This window comes from Leptosomus discolor, chromosome 2 (genome assembly GCF_034619465.1).
Source record: "Leptosomus discolor isolate bLepDis1 chromosome 2, bLepDis1.hap2, whole genome shotgun sequence".
Taxonomy (NCBI): Eukaryota; Metazoa; Chordata; class Aves; order Leptosomiformes; family Leptosomidae; genus Leptosomus; species Leptosomus discolor.
Window position 1 is genome coordinate 2,028,084 of NC_141392.1, and position 19,458 is coordinate 2,047,541.

At 62.6% G+C, this 19,458-nt stretch overlaps 1 protein-coding gene across 1 annotated transcript; it reads left to right on the top strand.

Moving 5' to 3' along the window:
* The first annotated feature begins 7,704 nt into the window (after positions 1-7,704).
* Positions 7,705-16,766, top strand: CAPN11 (calpain 11). The gene is made up of 21 exons (XM_086460539.1): positions 7,705-7,950; positions 8,534-8,603; positions 10,015-10,133; positions 10,285-10,418; positions 10,529-10,697; positions 11,275-11,358; positions 11,445-11,530; positions 11,682-11,756; positions 12,177-12,337; positions 12,439-12,608; positions 12,826-12,837; positions 13,135-13,346; positions 13,463-13,502; positions 13,776-13,841; positions 14,172-14,229; positions 14,322-14,386; positions 15,445-15,513; positions 15,652-15,730; positions 16,182-16,298; positions 16,388-16,446; positions 16,710-16,766. The coding sequence occupies exons 1-21, from the start codon at positions 7,705-7,707 to the stop codon at positions 16,734-16,736; spliced, it is 2,118 nt and encodes a 705-aa protein (XP_086316665.1). The 3' UTR covers positions 16,737-16,766.
* The last annotated feature ends 2,692 nt before the right edge of the window (positions 16,767-19,458 follow it).

A 19,458-nucleotide genomic window follows, 5' to 3' on the forward strand; every position in this document is an offset into this window, starting at 1 on the left:
CTCTCTATAGGAATCCCAGGCCTGGAGGAAAAGGGGGGGGGGGACAACGGAGGGGAAGAGCTGTTGTGTTTTTGCTGCAGGGGGAGGGCAGCCCCCCCTGCTGCCAGGGCTCAGCCGGGGCTGGAGCACGTGTGGGTGCGGAGGGGCACGATGAGTGTCACCTGTCCCCTCCGGGGACGGGCTAGAACTGAAAGGAGCGTGGGAGCCGAGAGCTCCTGGTCCTTTCCCAGGCCAGGGGGGCGGGGGGGGACAGGTAGGATGTTGATCCTGCTTCCTTAATTCTTGCACCCACCTCCCACCCCTGCCCTCGCTCCAGCAGGCGGGCTGGGATGCTCCGGTCGCTCTAGGTATGGCCGTGGCCCGGGGCTGCCTCTGCGGCTGTCGGGGCTCTGCCCGCGGCGAGCTGTGTGTTCTGAGTGGCACTGTCTGTGTAGAGATGTGTATAATACCCTGTATATATTTGTGTACAAAAGAAAAAAAAAGGAAAAAAGAGGAGATGTTGTGCTCTCGTGGTCTTTTCTTCGTGGAGCGGGCTGGGAGGAGAGGATGGGGGAGCACGCGGGGTGCAAAAGGAGGAGTTGGGGGGTTGTGCAGTCTCCCTGTGTGAGCACAAACCCTGCTGTCGGGCCCCCAGCCGTGGCTCACGGGCTCTCCCAGCCCAAGTGGGCTCTCCCTCTGGCCTGAGGAGGCATCCAAAGCTTTGCCGCTCAAAGCGGGTGGATGGGGAGCTGCCTGCACGGAAGCTGGGATGGAGGGGGAGATGCTTTGGGAGGGGAGTTGTTGCTGGTAGCCCTGGTGGCAGGTGTCAGCCCAACCCTACAGGCCCAACAGCAATTCACTGGCCACTCCTGCCATCCAGGAACCTGTCTCCTGGGCTGGTTCGGGTGGGCAGCTAAAGGGTTTGGGGAAGGGTGAGGGGTGCTAGACCCCTGGGAGCGCTTTCCTGCCGTGTGGTGCCGCTGGTGGCTCAGCCAGCCCCCAGGACTGCTCCCTGCTGCTCTCCGGGGCAGGCTGGAGCTGGGGTGGTTCCCAGGCACCCGCTTCGTGCTCGTTAATTCGTGTGCCGCGGCCTTTGCTCGCAGCGGCGAGGTGTGTCCGAGACGGGCGAGTGACCGCGGGCTCCCAGCCCCTTTCCCACCCCGCTCTCCAGGGCTTTGTGTGCCAGCAGCTCGGCGGGAGCAGGGGACAAAAGGCTCTTCTTCCCCTGGCAGCCCGCAGCCAAAGGACTGGGACGAGGTAACGCCTGGGCACGGACAAAGAGAACCAGAGACCGAAAAAGCGGTGCCGGCGGCCAAGTCCCTGCAGGCATCGCTGCGAAGGGAGGCTGGAGGGAAGGGGACGAGGAAATTTTGCAGGTATTTGTGTAGGTGTTTGATGGAAACTGCTCCCAAGCTCGAGGGGCAGGACTTGGGACAGCCTGCGTGGCAGGGTTACGCAGGAGGTGTCTCCTACCCCAGGGGCGTTCAGCTGGGAAAGCGGCTTTCAAGGCCGCTGAGGGGTACGGAGGCAAGAGAGGAACCGGAGGAGAGCGGGGTCACCACAAGGACAGGCACTGCCCTGGCTGGATTGGAGCGGGCAGGACGGTCGGTGGTGGTCAAGACCGGAGAAAAAGCTGGCAGAGCCGTTCAGGCACAAGCCTGAAGCGCAGGAACGAGCCCTGGTGTCGCGGGTCTGCTTGCTCCTCTGAAAGCACCCTGCTGCCTGCAGCTCGGTGCAGAGGTGGCCGGTGACCCCCCCAGGGACCCCCCCTACGCTTCCAGCCTGCGGGCAGCGACGCAGCTTCCTTCTGGCTGAGGGTAAGACGGAGCGGCTGCTGGGTCCACCCAGCGCAGGGCACCCCAAAGCCTCCTCTGCACCGGCGTGGGCCAAAACAAGGTGCCTGGGGTGGGCTCTCCTGGGTGGGCATGGGGACGGGGCGGTTCCAGGGGGTCCTGGCCATGGACCGTGCTACAGCTGGTTGTGAACGTCCTGGTTGCCCTTCCCTCAGGCAAAGGGCGCAGCTCCTGACCCCACATTTAACGTGCTCCCTGCTTAGCCAGGGGGTTTTGCCCCCTGGGGTAAAGCAGCAGGGGGGAGAAAGATGCCAGCTTCTGCAGCGAGGCAGCCCGGGCACGGCCCCCTCCCCAGCGGCGATGGGGCAGGAGGGGAGGAGAAGGAGCCCCGGGGTGGGTGACACTTGCTGGGATCACCACGTTCAGCCCTGGCACCAGAAGGATGGAGCTTCTTCCCAGGGCTGGGGCAGGCCCTGCTGAAGGGGGCTGAGCCGAGCTGCCAAGGCCATGCTGTGCTGTGCTGTGCTGAGCCACGGCGGCCGTGCTGGGCTAAACCACGCGAGACCAAGCTGTGCCGGTCCGTGCTGGGCCACGCCGTGCCAGACAGAGCCTTGTGGCACTGTTATAATCGGGTCTGAATTTTGAATAGATAATTACTTTTCATTGATAATCAACTGGTTTTAATGAACAACTAACGTCTTATATTTAATAATTTCCTGATGCAATTAATTTACATGATGGCAAGAACGACCCAAACCCTCCCTGATGCTCAGAGCCAGCAGCTGCTGCCTTACGGAGATGGCCAAAGCCAGAGCTGCTGCGGGGGGTGAAATGGTGCAGAGCACAGGGCGGGGAGGCAGGGAGGCAGGTACGGGGGGTGAAATGGTACAGTCTCCGCTCGTTCTCTCATGGGATGGAACCGTAGACACAAAGGAATGTTGCTGTGAAGACTCTCACATCCTCCCCACCCTCACTTGTAGATCAGAGGTCTTGATCAGTAAAATAACTAATGGTTATATTAGTATAGGAATATTAATGAAGTTATATGATAGGGTGGACCGATCACTGTAAATGTCAACATTAACAGCGGGCATAACACGCATGCTTGTGTTAAAATCTGTTAAAGGTCATGACTTTGCAGAAAAAGGATATAAAACTGCTGAGTTTTTGATGTAACTCTCAAGCCCGTCAGGAGGAGCCATCCCCCGCTGCCATACAGAAGTGCCGGCTTCTCTGCCACTGTGTAGATAAGTTTGTCGTGATGCCGACCCTCCGTCAACAGCACCCCCTTGGGCTGCGGGGGCCGTGCCCAGCCCCGCTGTGGCCATGCCTGCCGGCACCAGCACCACCCGGCATTGCTGCACCGTGACTCACGGAGGGCATGCGTGGGCAACCCCACCGCGGGAAGCCCCAGGGCCGCGGGACCTGCTCGGGGTGGCACCCAGCACCAAGGGGCAGCTGGTGGGGCGGGTGCTGCCCGGGGGCTTGCAGGAGCGAGGTGGTGCAGCCCCAGGCACGAAGGAAGGAGGAGGGACCCCAATGGCGGGTGACCACCATGCTCAGCCCCTGGCACCAGGGACCCCAACGGCGGGTGACACCCGTTGGGACTGTTGGCCGAGGGTCACCATCACGACAGACTTACCTACCCCGCGGCAGAGCAGCCGGCACTTCTGTACGGCAGCGCTGGGGAGCACGGGGGGTGGCTCCTCCCGACGGGTTTCAGGGTTACATCAAAACCTCGGCATTTTTATATCCTTTTTCTGCAAAGTCATGACCTTTAACAGATTTTAACACAAGCATGCGTGTTATGCCCGCTGTTAATGTTGACATTTACAGTGATCGGTCCACCCTATCATATAACTTCATTAATATTCCTATACTAATATAACCATTGGTTATTTTACTGATCAAGACCTCTGATCTACAAGTGAGGGTGGGGAGGATGTGAGAGTCTTCACAGCAACATTCCTTTGTGTCTACGGTTCCATCCCACGAGAGAACGAGCGGAGACTGTACCATTTCACCCCCCGTACCTGCCTCCCTGCCTCCCCGCCCTGTGCTCTGCACCATTTCACCCCCCGCAGCAGCTCTGGCTTTGGCCATCTCCGTAAGGCAGCAGCTGCTGGCTCTGAGCATCAGAGAGGGTTTGGGTCGTTCTTACCACCGTGTAAATTAATTGCATCAGGAAATTATTAAATATAAGATGTTAATTGTTCATTAAAACCAGTTGATTATCAATGAAAAGTAATTATCTATTCAAAATTCAGCCCTGATTATAACGGGACCACCCTGCTCAGCCCCTGGCACCAGGTCAAGGAGCCCTGGGGCGAGGCGCAGCGCAGAGCTTCCCCCTCCTAAACCGGGGTGCCAGCAGCGTGCGGCAGCGCCAGGTCCGTCCGTGTCCCCCCCCCAACCCCTTTCCCAGGGGGACAAATCTCTTCCTCTTCTCCTTCCAGCCCCGGTTTCCCTGTGCCCCAGCCCCTCTGCTCCCAGCAAAGCTGGAAGAACCGCGCCCAGCCCCTCCATCCCCGGGGGCTGGGGAGAAGTTGATCCCCACCGGGACCTCCCCACCGGCCTTCCCGGGATTTTAGGAGCTGGGAAGAGGTCGCTGCGCCTTTAATTCCCCCTCCTACCCCCCCCCCTTCCCGGCTTTGCTCGCACATCCTGCCCGCTGAAACCCCACCTTCCGTGGGGCCGGGCCGAGCCGAGCCGGGCTGGGCTGGGCTGGGCTGGGCTGAAGCGGGCAGGGCGGTGGCGGCGGCAGCTTCCGTAAGTCCATCATCATCCTCACCCTTTTCCGACCCCTAGCGCGGCGTTAGCACGGCGGGGGGGGGGGGGGGGGGGGCTGCTTCCCCCGGATCCTGAGCTTCTCCAGGCTCGCCTCTACCCCCCATCCCCTTTTTATCCCGCGTTGCATCAGCTAACGCAGCCGTCGAGACCCGGGGGCTTCCCAAACGGGGTCCCGCAGCGACCTGGGATGCGACACCGACACCCCCACACCCCCCCACACCCCCCCAAACCAACGCCGCATCTCGTCGAGGGGATGCGACAACATAAAAGGGGGGAGCTGGTGGGAAATGGGGATGGTTTTGTCACGCAGAGGGCTGGGAAGGGCCTGAGTGTAGGACCCTCTGGGGTGGCTTTGTGGCTCCCCCTGAGTGTAGGACCCTCTGGGGTGGCTTTGTGGCTCCCCCTGAGTGTAGGACCCTGTGGGGTGGCTTTGTGGCTCCTTGTCCCCCTGAGCGTAGGACCCTGTGGGGTGACTTTGTGGCTCCTTGTCCCCCTGAGCGTAGGACCCTGTGGGGTGGCTTTGTGGCTCCTTGTCCCGCACTAAGTATGCGGCAGGCTGCGGTGTCTGAGCTCGGCCTGCCTTGTTTTGAGGAAGGGAGCTCCCCCTTCCTTCAGTCTCTGAGAGCAGCTGGCGAACCGGAGGTCTGCAGAGGTTTTTTTTTTGGCTGGGCTTCAGCGATGATGCTGTCCAGGGGGTTTTGAGTGTGCGCTAAGGTGCATGAGGAATCCGTGACCCTGCGGGGACCAGCGTGTCTTGCTGCTCCTACCTGGGAGGGATCAGAGGTGCCTGCGATACTGGAAAGCATCATATTGTGGTTGGATGTTGCCTGCTGTGGAAAACTGTCCTGGGAGCTTGGCTCGTCCCTGCACGCCTTTTCCTCTCCTGTGGAGGACCTGCAGTGTCCGTCAGCATCAGCCTGGGGGGTGTCAGCAACTGACCCGGTTGCTTTAGACCCCAGGATGGGAGAGGAACCATGCGGGGCCTTAAGCAACGGGGTCAGTTTTTCCTCTCTCTGCGCTTGCGTGACCTCCGTCTGCCACTGAGCACAACCTGCCTGAGTATTTTGAGCCACGGAGCTAAGAATAACTCGCACAGTGCCCGTGTCTGGGCTGCACACAGCTGCCCGTGTCCGCAGCCATGGCTGGTGCCGGTAGGCAGGGCGGGAGAGGGTGCAGGGAGCCGGGCAGGGGCTGTGGGCAGAGGGAGTTCCTCGGCAGGCTGCGGTGGGAGTGCCGGGGAGGTGGGAGCTGGAGGCTGTGTGGGCGGCTGGACTTGGGATTTCTCCTCCTGCAGCCCCCCTGGGCTCTGGGCAGCGGCTCGGAGCGGAGGAGCCATCCCGCCAGCTCTGCAGGCAGCCGGTGCCTCATTGCTGGGAAAAGAGCGTGCCAGCGTTGGCGTCTGCAGAGCAGGAGTTGGAGGGGGATGATGGAAAAGGGCTGAGCTCCGCAGATTTGGGGCCATCGTAGAGGAGAGAAGAGCTGGTGCTGCCTTTGAGAAGGATAGCGTGGTTTAGAGCATCCCAGGGCAGGCGGAGCGATGGCAAAGAGGTTTTTCCTCCTGAAAAGCTTCTTGTTAGGGCAGCACTTGGGTTGGCAGCCAGGTTCGTGCCCTATGCACCTGCCAAGAGCTTGCCCTCTTTTTCACTGTTGCTTGCCTCCCCTTAACTATCCCAGCACTTCAGGACAAGGAGAGACGCCTCTCTGGAGCCAGGCTGCGCCCTGCTCCCCTGGGGTGGGGTGCTGGGGAGGCAGCGGGCCGGCACTGGCATCCTAGCCCGCTGCTCGGAGCAGGTTGCTGGCTCCTGGGTTATCTACCCGAGGGCTGCTCTGCTGCCCTGCACAGAGAAACCTCCGGAGCGTTCAGCACCAGCCTCGCCAAGCAGGAGCTGAGATGGCTGGGGAGCGGGGCAGGGTAAGCCACAAACACCGGCGAGCCCATGGTGGTGGCACTTGCCCTGCGGCCCTGCTGCAGGTGTTTGCATGGGGGGGTGGGTTGACCAGACAGCCCCAGGTGCTTGCATGGGGGGCATGGGTTGACCAGACAGCCCCCGGAGGCCCCTTCCAGTGTGGGCAGTGTGACCACTGGCTCCTGCCGTGGAGCAGGGCCGAGGGTAGCTGGGCACAGGGAGGGGAGCTGGGGCTTGCCCCGCTGCAGCGGGGCAGGGCCAGGCAGGCCCAGCAGCGGCGGCGTGCCGGTTTGAAGCACCCGGCCACGAGCTGCTGGTGGAAACCCCCCCTGGGAGGAAGCACTGCCGGTGGAAACTCCCCCCATGCCCCGGGAGGAAGGCCTGTGGCAAGGCCATTGCCAAGGCGAGCGACTGGTGCAGCCAGTCCGTGGGGTCTGCCCTGCCGTGGTCTCCTGGGGTGCCCCGCAGCACCCCGCAGCCCTTCCCCGGTGCCTCCCAGCTGGCTGCCGGCGAGGCTTGAGTCACCCTGCCTGCATGCTGGGAATGGCCGTCCCTCCTCTTCCTTCCCTCGTCCTCCTCTGGCCCCGTAGATAGAGCTGTCTCTGCGCCCCGCTGGGCTCCTCCCTTCCTGGCCCTATTGACTCAGTGCTCAGGCAGCCGGGGCGGCTTTCGAGGGAGAGGCAGAGGCGACGGAGGTTGGGAGAAGCTGCCGGGTGGCCGCTGCACCCTCCCAGCCTCGACGGGCGAGGAGGAGCCGGGACGAAGGAAGGTCCCGGAATGCTGCGCTGGGGAAAGCGGAAAGTGCCTGAAATTCCTCCGGGCTCAGCCTTTCCGCGCAGCAGGGACAGGGCAGGGCGGGAGAGCCATGGCCTCAAAGCCGCTCTGCTCCTTCCATGTCCCCTAAAGACAGCGGGGCTGCGGTGGCCAGGCTGGAGACCATGGTTCAGACCGGGGCTGCTGCCAGGGATGGGGTTTGGGGGGTTCCTCCTGGCACGGGGGCCCACCCTGAGGGTGCTGAGTGTGCCGGCTTGCCCCCCCCCCCGGGGCAATGCTGATGGAGAAGGTCCCTGCTGTGGGGGCGATGGGGAGTTGGGGATCCGGCCTCCGAGGCTGGCGCTGTGGGAAATGGCTGACGTCCCTGGGGGGGTGCGTGGGTACCGAGCCCTGCCCCAGCCCAGCCGTGCCCGTTTCGTTGCAGGGAGCGGAGCTGAAGGTAGCACTGCCGGTGCCCAGCGATGATGCCCTTTGGTGGGATGGCTGCCCGCCTGCAGAGAGACCGCCTGAGAGCCGAGGGGCTTGGCCAACACGACAACGCCATCAAGTACCTCAACCAGGACTATGAGACCCTCAAACAAGAGTGCATTGAGAGCGGCACCCTCTTTCGGGACCCCCAGTTCCCAGCTGGCCCCTCTGCCCTTGGGTTCAAGGAGCTGGGGCCACACTCCAGCAAGACGCGGGGGGTGGAGTGGAAGCGTCCGTCCGTAAGTGCTGGGCTCGCTCCTCCTCGGGCTGGGCTGGCATCCCTGCCGTGTCTGCGCCCACATGGTTTGCCAAGCTGCAGCCTGGCCCTGGGCTGTTCCTCTCGGTGCTCAGAGTCCCTTGAGGACTTCATAGCCTCCTTTCCCAAGGGCTTGAGCGATGCCCCGTGAGCATCCGCTCAGAAAACCGCCGTGTCGAGCAGGCCCCGCTTCCTCTGGGCGACAGACCGTGGGCTTTAAAACGGGTGGGCTACGTCGCCGCTTCTAGGCGTCGTGGCATGGGTGTGTCACCCCTGGTGACCGGTGCTTTTGGGGGTGGGTACCCCTGGTGCCACGAGTGGGAATGCCATTAGTCTGCCCGGCTATGCCCCCCGACGCCTCCAGCAGAAGCTCTTGCCTTGCCTTACCACGATGACCTTGGGGTTGCAGTCGAGCAGCTTTGCCTGGTGGAGGGCAGGTGGGGTGCATCTCTCTGGGACCGTATACCCTTCCTCCCGAGGCAGAGCTGCAGGGGGTGCCAGGCCCCCAGAAGCCCAGGCCCTGCCAAGGTCCAGCAACAGCATCTGACTCTCTCCTCCTCCTGCAGGAATTAGTGGATGACCCTCAGTTCATCGTTGGCGGTGCAACCCGGACGGACATCTGCCAGGGGGCTCTGGGTGAGTGCTGGAGTTCTGGCCCTGGCCTTTGGTCCGGAGAGGGTTGGTGTGGCTGGAGAAGAGGTGTTTCTGTAAGGCTGAGGGTGGACCGGTTTCACAGCACCTTTCCCCAGGCCTGTGCAGCGCCTCTTCATGCCAGCCTCTGCACAACCATCTCTGTACCAAAGGCTCTCTTCCCATTTAGTGTGGTGGCAACTGGAGGGTGGGGGTGAAGCCTCCTGGTGGCTCTAGGTTAAGGCTCCACGAAAACGGGTTGGTGCGTGCGCAGCTTGACCGTGCTAAGAACAGGGGAGGTGCTGGGTGGATACGCGCCTGGCACGTGCTGAGCTGCTGCTCCTTGCTTTGGTACACGGTGAGGGTTGTCAGCTGGGTGACGGTGACAGACTGAGCTGAGGCTGTGCTGGTCGTGGCAGAGCGCTTGCCAGGCAATACGGTTGTGGCACAAGCGACTTGAGAGGAGAGCTGCCGAGTACAAGTGGCCGTTTTGTCATTTCTCCGGGGGTGTCTCCCAAGGCAAAGGCCCCGAGACAAGGAGAGCAGTGTGAATGGGCTGGGGAGGTGGGCAGGGCTGGGCACTGGGATTTCGTGGTCATCAGAGCCAGATCTGGGTACCACCATCCTCCCGAGCTGGGTACAGTTGGGCACTGGATTGGGAGTATCGCCTACCTTGGCACACGTAGGGCACTGGTTTCAGGGCTGACCGCGTTTAATGCCGTCAGTAATTAGAACACACTTGAGGTGGTAACTGGAGCACGTAACAGCCCAGAGCACTGCGGTGGTGTTCAATTTGTCATTAAAAAGCCTGAAATGCCGTTTTGTCAAACCACAGCCCGGTACAGGTTATCCAGGCTCAAGGCTAAGGCGTGGCAGGCTCCAAAGGCAAAAGGGAAAGGGGAATCAAGGCAAAGAATTGAAAGCACAGCCTGGAGCAGCACTTGTGGTTAAGAGCACTTGGAAGGAAAAGCGCGGTGGTGTTGCTTGCAGTTTGAGAAGGTGAGGCGGGAGCGTTAAACCTCTCGCTTCATAGGAAGTTTTTTGAAATGCAGAGCGTGGTTCCGCTGCAGAACTCCCTGTCTGAGATGCGGAGGGCAGTCATCCGAATGAGTGCCAGGAGGGCCCAGATAAAGGGCTGCAGGAGGGGGCTGTGGGTGCTGACTGTGTGTGGTGGTCTGGCCACAGGCTCCGGGTCGGGGAGGATCGTTCCCTGTTGCCTTGAGCTGATGCTTCGCTCCAAGGCAGGCTGAACAAGCCTGGCTCCTTGAGCTCCGTTTGTCTGTTGGACCTTCTCTGGTTTCTCCTTGTGGTTTTTGAGCTGGGGAGCCCCAGTGTTGGCGGGGAGAGCACATCCACCACCTAACCCCCCGGCTGGGGAGGTGGTGGGGGCTCACACCAGCTTCCTCCCCTTCCCCAGGGGACTGCTGGCTGCTGGCTGCCATTGGCTCCCTCACACTCAACGAGGAGCTCCTGCACCGCGTGGTGCCCCATGGGCAGAGCTTCCAGGACGACTACGCCGGCATCTTCCACTTCCAGGTGGGCTGGGAACTCCTGACCCTCCGCTGCTGGTGGGCTGGGGGCGGGAAGGAGGGCGGTGGCTTGAGAGCATCCCTCTGGGGTAAGGATGAGCAAGTTGTGGGCAGCTCTGAGCTCACCCCACTCTCTCCTGAACACCCCCCCTCCCTAGATCTGGCAGTTCGGTGAGTGGGTGGACGTGGTGGTGGACGACCAGCTGCCCACGAAGGACGGGGAGCTCCTGTTCGTGCACTCGGCGGAGTGCACCGAGTTCTGGAGCGCTCTGCTGGAGAAGGCCTACGCCAAGTGGGTGCCCTCGCGACGGGCGGGTGGGGAACAGGGGAGGGGGGGGGGTCCCTTCTGCCCCTGTGCTGGGTGCCTGGGACCCTGGTCGCCTCACACGCCGCTCTCTCCAGGCTGAACGGCTGCTACGAGGCGCTCTCGGGCGGCAGCACCACCGAGGGCTTCGAGGACTTCACCGGCGGCGTGGCCGAGATGTACGACCTCAAGCGGCCGCCGCGCAACATGGGCCACATCATCCGCAAGGCGCTGGAGAGGGGGTCCCTGCTGGGCTGCTCCATCGACGTAAGTGGGGCGCTGGGAGGAGCCCAGGGCTCTGCCCCGGCGGCCGAACCGAGGCCTCGCCGCCCGAGAGGGTGTCCGCAGTCCTCTCGCTGGGACCCCGGGTGGGAGGTGACTTCTCTCCCCTCTTAGCAGAGCACCCTTTCCAGAGCCGGCATGGCAGCCCTCGGGGCACAGCCCCGCTGCCATGAAAGGGGATCCTTTGGATGGAGCGGGAATGTCCATCTCAAGCGTGGGCTGTTGGACAAGGGTCTGCCTAGAGCTCTGGCCGCGTCCTGCGTTAGCATCTGAGCATTATCTGGAGTGGGGTTTTCCATCTGTTCCCCCTCAGGAAATCCTTTTCTGGCTTTCTGAAGTTTGGGTGGTTCCCTAATGGATCTTCAGGGTCTTCTGGCTGGGAAACTGTGTTTGCATTGTCCTCAGCCAGCAGCCTTTGAGCAGAGGGTGCTGGTACCTGCTGCTCCTCTTGGCTGGGGCAGTGCAAAGCAAGGGGAGTTCTCCACACAGTGCAGGGAAGGGGTAGGGATAGGACTACATGAATTTAACCGTGTTTGCTTGAGCTTTGCACCTTTTTCCTCAGATCACAAGTGCCTTTGATATGGAAGCGGTGACCTTCAAGAAGCTGGTGAAGGGCCACGCCTACTCTGTCACAGCCTTCAGAGACGTGAGTTGGCTGTGTGAGCCTTTAATAGCAGTAAAATAGCCTGGCCAGGGGCAGGGGCTCAACCTCCTGTGTCTGGTGGCCGGCAGGTGAACTACCGGGGCCAGCAGGAACAGCTCATCCGCATCAGGAACCCCTGGGGTCAGGTGGAGTGGACCGGAGCCTGGAGCGATGGGTGAGTTGGGCAGATGGGACATTCAGGGCACTGCTGAGGGGAAGTTCGCAGCATGCAGTGCTCTTCGTGTCGGCGGTGAGGTCCAGCTCCGAAGTGCTCTCCGTTCTCCTGGAGTCTTCCTCATCTAACGGCCTCTCTCCTGCTACTCCAGCTCCTCGGAGTGGAACCACATTGACCCCGGCGACAGGGAAGAGCTGCAGCTGAAGATGGAGGATGGAGAGTTCTGGTGAGTTGAGTGCCAGAGCAAAGCGCTGCTCTTCCTCAGCAGCCAGCCTGGGAAGGAGCAGAGGAGCTGGGGAGAGATGCCACAGTTTTGTTTCACCTGAAACACAGGACCTGCCTTTATGAGGTGGCTTTCCAACACCAGAGACCTGGTAGTGGTTTTTTTTGTCTGATCTGGTTGATAGTTTTCCTCCCTTCAAGAAAATCCAGGCCGACTAAACGCAAAATAAATATCTAGGAAGGGTAAACATCCCTTCTTCCCCAAACCCAGCAGCGGGCTTTCAATGAGCTACAAGTGCTCAGGGTAAAAGGTCTTGCTGTCACTTCATTCTCTCAAAATGTTGGCTGGGTCCAGAGCTGCTCGAGTTCTCCTCCCTCCCCGCCAGCCGTGACCTGGCCTCAGCCCCCTGCCTGCTTCCCGCAGGATGTCTTTCCGGGACTTCATGAGGGAGTTCTCCAGGCTGGAGATCTGCAACCTGACCCCTGATGCCCTCACCAAGGACGAGCTGAGCAGGTGGCACACGCAAGTGTTCGAGGGCACGTGGCGCCGGGGCAGCACTGCTGGGGGCTGCAGGAATCACCCAGGTACCTCTCCCCTCCGCACCTCCGCTGTTGGCAGCGTGACGGAGCCGGGTGTCTTCATCCCCCCCCCCCCCCCCCCCCCCCTCATATCCTCTTCCTCCCAGCCACCTTCTGGATCAACCCCCAGTTTAAGATCAAGCTTCTGGAAGAGGATGACGACCCTGGGGACGATGAGGTGGCCTGCAGCTTCCTGGTGGCTCTGATGCAGAAGCACCGGCGGCGGGAGCGGCGGGTGGGGGGCGACATGCACACCATCGGCTTCGCCGTCTACGAGGTAACCCCTGCCCGCCCCAAGGACTGGCTCAGTCCTGCCTTGACCCAGTACCCCAACCTCGAGGGAAACCTTCCCCATCTGCTTTGGCCCATCTGTGGGTGAATGTCCCCTGTCCCATGCTCCCTGCAGCTGTAAGGGATGAGGGGGGCGGGTGCTGGGATTCTGATTATTGTGTTTGTTTGGTTTTTTTTTTTTCCCTTTTCTTTCCTCCCTGCAGGTTCCTGAGGAGGTATGGCTTGAGCTGCCAGAGCCTGCCCCTCTTGGAGGGGAGCACCAGAGCGGGCACGAATGAGTTAATGCACCCAGGGGGAGCTCCCGCTGCGCCTAGGGTGCTAAAGGGCGCTGGGCATCTCCGTGCGGGAGGGGTGGCGGCTGCTGGGATGGACAGGGCAGGGATGTCCTGCCTGACGGGGGCTGGCTTTGGTCCCACCGGGGGCTGGCTTTGGTCCCACCGCTCCCTGTGGGTCCCCCCTCGTGGCGGGGCTGTGGTCCCCAACCGCCTTCGTTGTTCCCCTGCCCCCCCCAGGCCCAGGGCAGCCAGAACGTGCACTTGAAGAAGGATTTTTTCCTGCGAAACCAGTCGCGGGCGCGGTCCGAGACCTTCATCAACCTGCGGGAGGTGAGCAACCAGATCCGGCTGCCTCCCGGCGAGTACATCGTCGTGCCTTCCACCTTCGAGCCCCACAAGGAGGCCGACTTCGTCCTGCGGGTCTTCACCGAGAAGCAGTCGGACACGGCGTGAGTCCCTGCCTGGCCGGGGGGAGGACCCCCTGTGTCTGTGAGCGGTGGGACGCTCCCCCGCTGCTGGACACCCCGCTCAGCTCATCCCTTCCCCTCCTTTCTGCCCCCCCCAGGGAGCTGGACGAGGAGATCTCGGCCGATCTGGCGGATGAGGTGGGAGCCGCCGCTTCGGTGCGGTCGGTGCTGAGGCTCTGGGGTTTGGGAGGGGGGAGCTGCAGGCAGGAGGGGACTGCCTGGGTTTTGGGGTGTCGCTGTGGCTGGAAAGGGGGAGCCTGGCACCGTCAAGGTGGTGGCGATGTGGGAAGTAACCAAGATGAGCAGCACGGCAAAAAGCTTCCCCTCCAGTTTGGGTTTGCTGAGCCTGGGAGGCAGGGCAGAGCCTGGGTTTGGCCGCTAACCTCTTCTTTCTGGCCTGCGTCACCCCAGGAGGAAATAACGGAGGACGACATAGAGGATGGCTTCAAGAATATGTTCCAGCAGCTGGCAGGGGAGGTGGGTACAGCTGCGCCGAGCTCTGGGGGGGCCCTGGCCTGGGGAGGAGATGGGACACCTGGCCGTGAGACCTCCAGGCCACCCCACTTGCAGACAAGTCCGTCTCTGCCGTGGCTCAGCCCGGTTCCCCCCAGGGGTGGTGTGACAGGAGCAGATTTGGGGAAGGGGCACCCAGCTGTGGCCCAAACTCTTCTGGGCGTGCAGGGAACGCAGCGGCGCCCTGGCGTGTGGTGACGAAGGCCGAGGTGTTGAGGCGGGAGGGTGGGAATGGCCCCAAGCCGGGGGGAGGGCAGGCGAGGGGAGCTGCTGCTGACTCTGCTCCTGCTGCAGGACATGGAAATCAGCGTCTTTGAGCTCCGGACTATTCTGAACAGAGTCATCGCTAGACGTAAGCGCTGCCCTTCCCGCCCCTTGCTCCCTGCAGCCCAGGCCTGCTCGGCAGGTGGGGTTTTGCCACTTCACCTCCTCTTTCCTCCTCAGACAAAGATCTGAAGACAGATGGGTTCAGCCTGGACTCCTGCCGCAACATGGTCAACCTGATGGACGTATCCTCTTCGCGCTGTGGGGCGGGAGCCAGCTTCCTTGGGGCCCAGCCTGCCCATGGCAGCAGGACTTCTCTATGGGAGCTGGGGCTCGGCTTTCCGGCACTGCCGAGGCTGTTCATCCAGGGGAAAGAGGGAAGGGGAAGGGGGAAGGGGAAGGGGAAAGGGGAAAGGGGGAAGGGGAAAGGGGGAAGGGGAAAGGGGGAAGGGGAAAGGGGGAAGGGGAAAGGGGAAGGGGAAGGGGAAAGGGGAAGGGGAAGGGAAATGGGGAAAGGGGAAGGGGGAAAGGGAAAGGGGAAAGGGGAAGGGGAAAGGGGAAGGGGAAAGGGGAAGGGGAAGGGAAAGGGGAAGGGGAAGGGAAATGGGGAAAGGGGAAGGGAAAGGGGAAGGGAAATGGGGAAAGGGGAAGGGAAAGGGGAAGGGAAATGGGGAAAGGGGAAGGGAAAGGGGAAGGGAATGGGGAAAGGGGAAGGGGAAGAGGAAGAGGAAGGGGAAAGGGGAAGGGGAAAGGGGAAGGGATCCTTGTGGTGTCAGGACCACCTGCCTTACGCCCCTAGGCTTGAGCAGCAGGTTGTTTTGGAACGGGCCATCGCTTCCCCTGCTCACTTTGGGCCCTAGCTGTGCCACCAGAAGCCCAGCCCAGCCCCACTCGCACCTCCAAGCTTCCCCTCCAGGAGGAAGCTCCCTGTGCTTCCCTTCCCCGCAGGCTCTCCAGCCTGGTGTGCTTTGGTGCCACCGAGCCTTCAAGGTGCTCCTGGAAGGGAACGAGGACTGTTGGGCTTCTTTCCCCCCCCCAAACCATCGTACCCAGCAGTTGAGGATGAGGTGTAAAGCGACCGGAGCAGTGGCCTGTGTTCCTGCTTGCACAAGGACATGCAGACTCTGCTCTTGCTGATGCTGCAGTACAGAGAGGGGAAGGGGGGGGGGGGGGGGGGGGGGCCAAATGGGGCAGGCCAAGTGTGACCAGGCTTTTTTTCGCCTCAAGTGGCTGGGATCTGATGGCTTTGCCTTCATGCCACCGCCTTTGCTGGCTGCTTTCTCCTTGACCCTCTGCTCTCCAGAAAGATGGCAGTGCCCGCCTTGGGCTGGTGGAGTTCCAGATCCTGTGGAACAAGATCCGGAGCTGGCTGGTGAGGAGAGGAGCAGGGGGTGCATGGCGTACTGCACAGGGGTAGCCCACCACAGGGGCAGCAGCGGGGAGGGGGACAGCCAGGCTGGAGGCCACCGGGAAAGCCCACCCTTCCCCATCCTCCGTGGTGTTTTTGCAGACGATCTTCCGCCAGCACGACCTGGATAAGTCGGGCACCATGAGCTCCTACGAGATGCGCATGGCTCTGGAGTCAGCCGGTAGGTCTGGAGAAGGGTGGGGCTGGGCTGGGGAGGGGGTTCATGCTGTCGGAGCCCTGTCCCAAGTAGCTGGAGAAGAGTGAAAACAGCCTCTATGGCGTCCTTCAAGCCATTCTGCGGTGGCAGTGAGACGTTGCCCGTGTCTGCACTGGGCTGTCTCCATCCCAGCTCTGCCGAATCCTGGCGCCTCAGGGTTAGGGCCGCATGCGGGGGAGTCCCAGCCTCTGTCCTTCTCTGACCTGCAGGGTCCCATCCTGGTGAAGCAGAGGGTGGATCAGTGAGCTAACTAGTCATACGGCTCCGGGGAGAGCATCCCCTCTTCCTGCGGTGGCTGGACGTGCTGCCCTCCCTTGGGTGGGTTGGTGGCCCCCTTGGGGCAGGGCATAAACTTTGACGGTCCGCCCTCTCCTCTCCCGCCTCCCCGGGCTGCTGAGCGCTCTCTGCCGCGCAGGTTTCAAGCTGAACAACAAGCTGCACCAGGTGGTGGTGGCCCGCTACGCCGACGCCGACATGGGTGTGGACTTCGACAACTTTGTCTGCTGCCTCGTGAAGCTGGAGGCCATGTTCAGTGAGTGGCGGCTCTTGGGGGGGGGGGGGGGGGCCAGGGAGGGCAGGGACAGAGGGACACGTGCTCGCCTTGCTCTTGTGCCCCTGCAGGGTTCTTCCGCAGCATGGACCCCGAAGGCACTGGCACCGCCGTCATGAACCTCTCCGAGGTGAGAGCTCGGCGGGAGGTGGGCTGGGAGACGAGGGGACAAGGCGTTAGGGTGAACGGAGCGCCTGGGGCGGGTCGCCGAAAGCCCTCCAGCCCCTTGGGGGGGGGGGGGGGGGGGGGGGAGGGAAAGAACCCGTAAGGGATCAAGGTGAGAAAACAGGGTTGCTGCAGGCGCCGTGTTTCTTGGAGGGCTGTCAGAGTTGGTAGGAGGCCACGTCAGAAAGGCCCGAGCCCCTGCTCATCGCTTCTCCCTCTCCTCCCCAGTGGCTGCTGCTGACGATGTGCGGCTAGGAGCCACGACAGATCCGCTGTGGCTGGGACATCCCGGCGGGCCAGGCCCCCTCCAAGTGCCTCCCCTTGGATCTGTGGACACAGGATACTCTTTTTCCCCCCCCCCCCCCCCCCCCCCCCCCGTCCTTGCTCCATCCCACGCTGAGCCACCAGCCCTGCCTCTCCCGGCAAGCCTCACGCCACCCTCTCCGGTGGCCCAGGGGTCAAGGCAGGCAGGGGGTGCCCTTCTCCTCTTCTAGGCTGGGCTTCTTTCCGCTCCCCCCCACCCCCCCCCCCGACTCCTCTCTCCCCACCCCCAGAACAGGAGGAGGGCAAGCAGCACGGGGTACCTGTGCATCCCTGCAGCGAGCTTGGCGGGAGGGAAGGAGCAGGCTGGGGGGGGCAGCTGCAGAGCAGGGACAAGCAGAAGCTGCGGGAGGAAGAGAGAGCGGGGGGGACACACTCGTATCGCTTGCTCTAGTGCTGCCCCATCCCTGCTGGCACACATTGCCTGTCTCTGCACGCCCCTGGGAGCATCAGCGGGTGCTGCCTTGCTCAGGCAGAGGCAGCTGGTTCCTGGGGAGCCAGAGTGGCCTGGGAGGAGGAAGAGACATATTCTTGAAGCCCTTGCACTGCACTCGTCACCCCTAAGCACGACCAAAGCGTGGAGCCCGCTGGCTCTTTCGACGTGGCCTTCAACGCGTCCTTCCCACCTCCGTGCCCCTGCCCTTGCCCCACCGCTGGGTCAAGCCCCGTGAGCACTGAATGTCTGGGGGCTCCCCCGCCACGGGAGCCTGGGCTCCCCTGCGGTGCAGAAGCAGCTCCTCTCTTCGGCGTGGGCGCAGCGATGCCGTCGCGGCGGCTTGGCCTCCCCTCCCATCCCTGGGAGCTCCTGGGGCATCCTGGGGAGGGGTCAGCACCCCAGAGACGGTGCCTTTCCCCAGAGAGGAGGGGGTGGTGGTTTGCGGGGGGGGTGTTCTGCATACAACTGGGGTTTTTTCCCCCCTTTCACTCACCCTCCCACACTGTTACCGCTCTCCTCTTCCCTTGAGCTCCTTTGCCCGGTGTGAACGGGCTCTAGTGCCAACATATTTGCACTTCTCTGTGCTCCTCCACTCCCCTCACTTTCTGGGACAACAGGGTGGCTCCAGCTTGGTGGGGGGGCAGGCAGTTATCACCCCCCCCCCAGGCCCCTGTCGTCGCTGGAGGACGCGCCTGCAGCAATAACCACCGCTGCCCGCCCGGCAGCTCCGCTTCCTTGCCCCGCTCGCTGCGCCCTTCGGGAATAAACCGGTGTCTGTTGGACCTGTGGCCTGGGCAGTGACTTGGGGGGGGGGGTCGTGTCCACCCCTCCTCTCGCCGTGGCCTGGGATGGGGGGGGGATGAGATGCAGAGCCAAGCCTGAGGCACGCTGCTTGGGCTGGAGGACCACCAGCAGGTGACAGGTCCTGCTGTGGCGATGGGGGTGGTCCCTATCCCCTGGGATTTTACAAAATCCGCTTCTCCCTTTGCGGGGGGGGGGTGTCTTAGCGCTGACACGCAGGGGCAGCGCCGTGTGAGAGAGGTGTAAGGCAGCACTGCTCTTCAAAGTGAGAGCAAGCAGCCCTTAGCAGGGCTGTTTGGTTCTCCCAAGGATTTTTGGAGGGGAGGAGAAGCCAGTGCTTGCTTCCTGGTGGCGGTGGGAGGAGTGTGTCAGCGCTGGGATGGGATTTTGGGGCTGGGACAGCTTCAGGCCAGCCTGTGTGTGAGGAATGGGGGTGCAGCCGCTCAGCTACGGGAGTTGGGAGCCCTGGGTCCGGCCGTGGTGTCCCAAAGACCTCCCCGGGGCCCCCCCTGGGTGCCTCTGCCATGCAAGCAGCGGGAGCAGTTTAAACTCAGTGTCCCCCCTGCCCTACCGGTGGCCTGGCGGTGGCTGAAGGCAGCCGGTGAGGCTGGTTTGGCCCAAAAGGACTTTGAGCTGGGGTGGATTAACGTCGCCAAGGTCTCCTCTGCTGGTGGCAGAGCTGGGGTCTGCTCTTTGGGGGAGGGAAAGGTGTCTTGGGGAGGTTGGGGAGGGGAAAGAGGGTCCGCTTGGATGTTAACCGTGGAGCGGGTGGGAGTGGAGGGCGTCCTGGAGCTCTGGACCGTTTAAGGGTAGGGGTAGGGGCTGTGGGTTTGCTCTGCTGCCTTTGAGGCCGTGCAGGTTCCAGCTGGAGGCAAAAGTCTTCCACAAAAACAGCAGCAGAGGGGCCGGGTGGAAGGGAGCTGAGGAGCGATGGCAGGAGGGAGTCTCTCCCTGGCTTGCCCTCTCCTCCGGAGGCTCCCCCGGGCTGCAGGGAGGTGGGCTACTGGCACTTAGCTCTTGGCTACCTGTGAGCTGGGCTGCCCGCCGCCCCCGGGGCAGCGGAGGAGGTACCTTGAGGCTTGCCAGCCCAAGCTCCCCGCTCCTCCATTGAACCCGAAAGCCCCTGGGAACCGAGGGCTGGGGTGGGGACGGGGCGCAGGGGCGAGCAGGCGGGGTTGTCATCGCTGTCCCAGCTGCGGGGCCGTGTCGTGCACACAGAGGGCCGATTGTAGGGTGGCGGTGACAGCCTGGCTTTGGGGTGACAGGTGCCCCTGGCGTAGCCTTACCAGAAGCCCCCCTCCCTCCCTCCCTTTGGGCACCAGCTGGCAGATCCCCCCCGGCAGCTGGCAGGCCGGTATCACGGGGGGTCAGCAGGCAGGGGGTCCCCAGCTGCCAGCTCATTCTGTGAAGAGCAGCCTG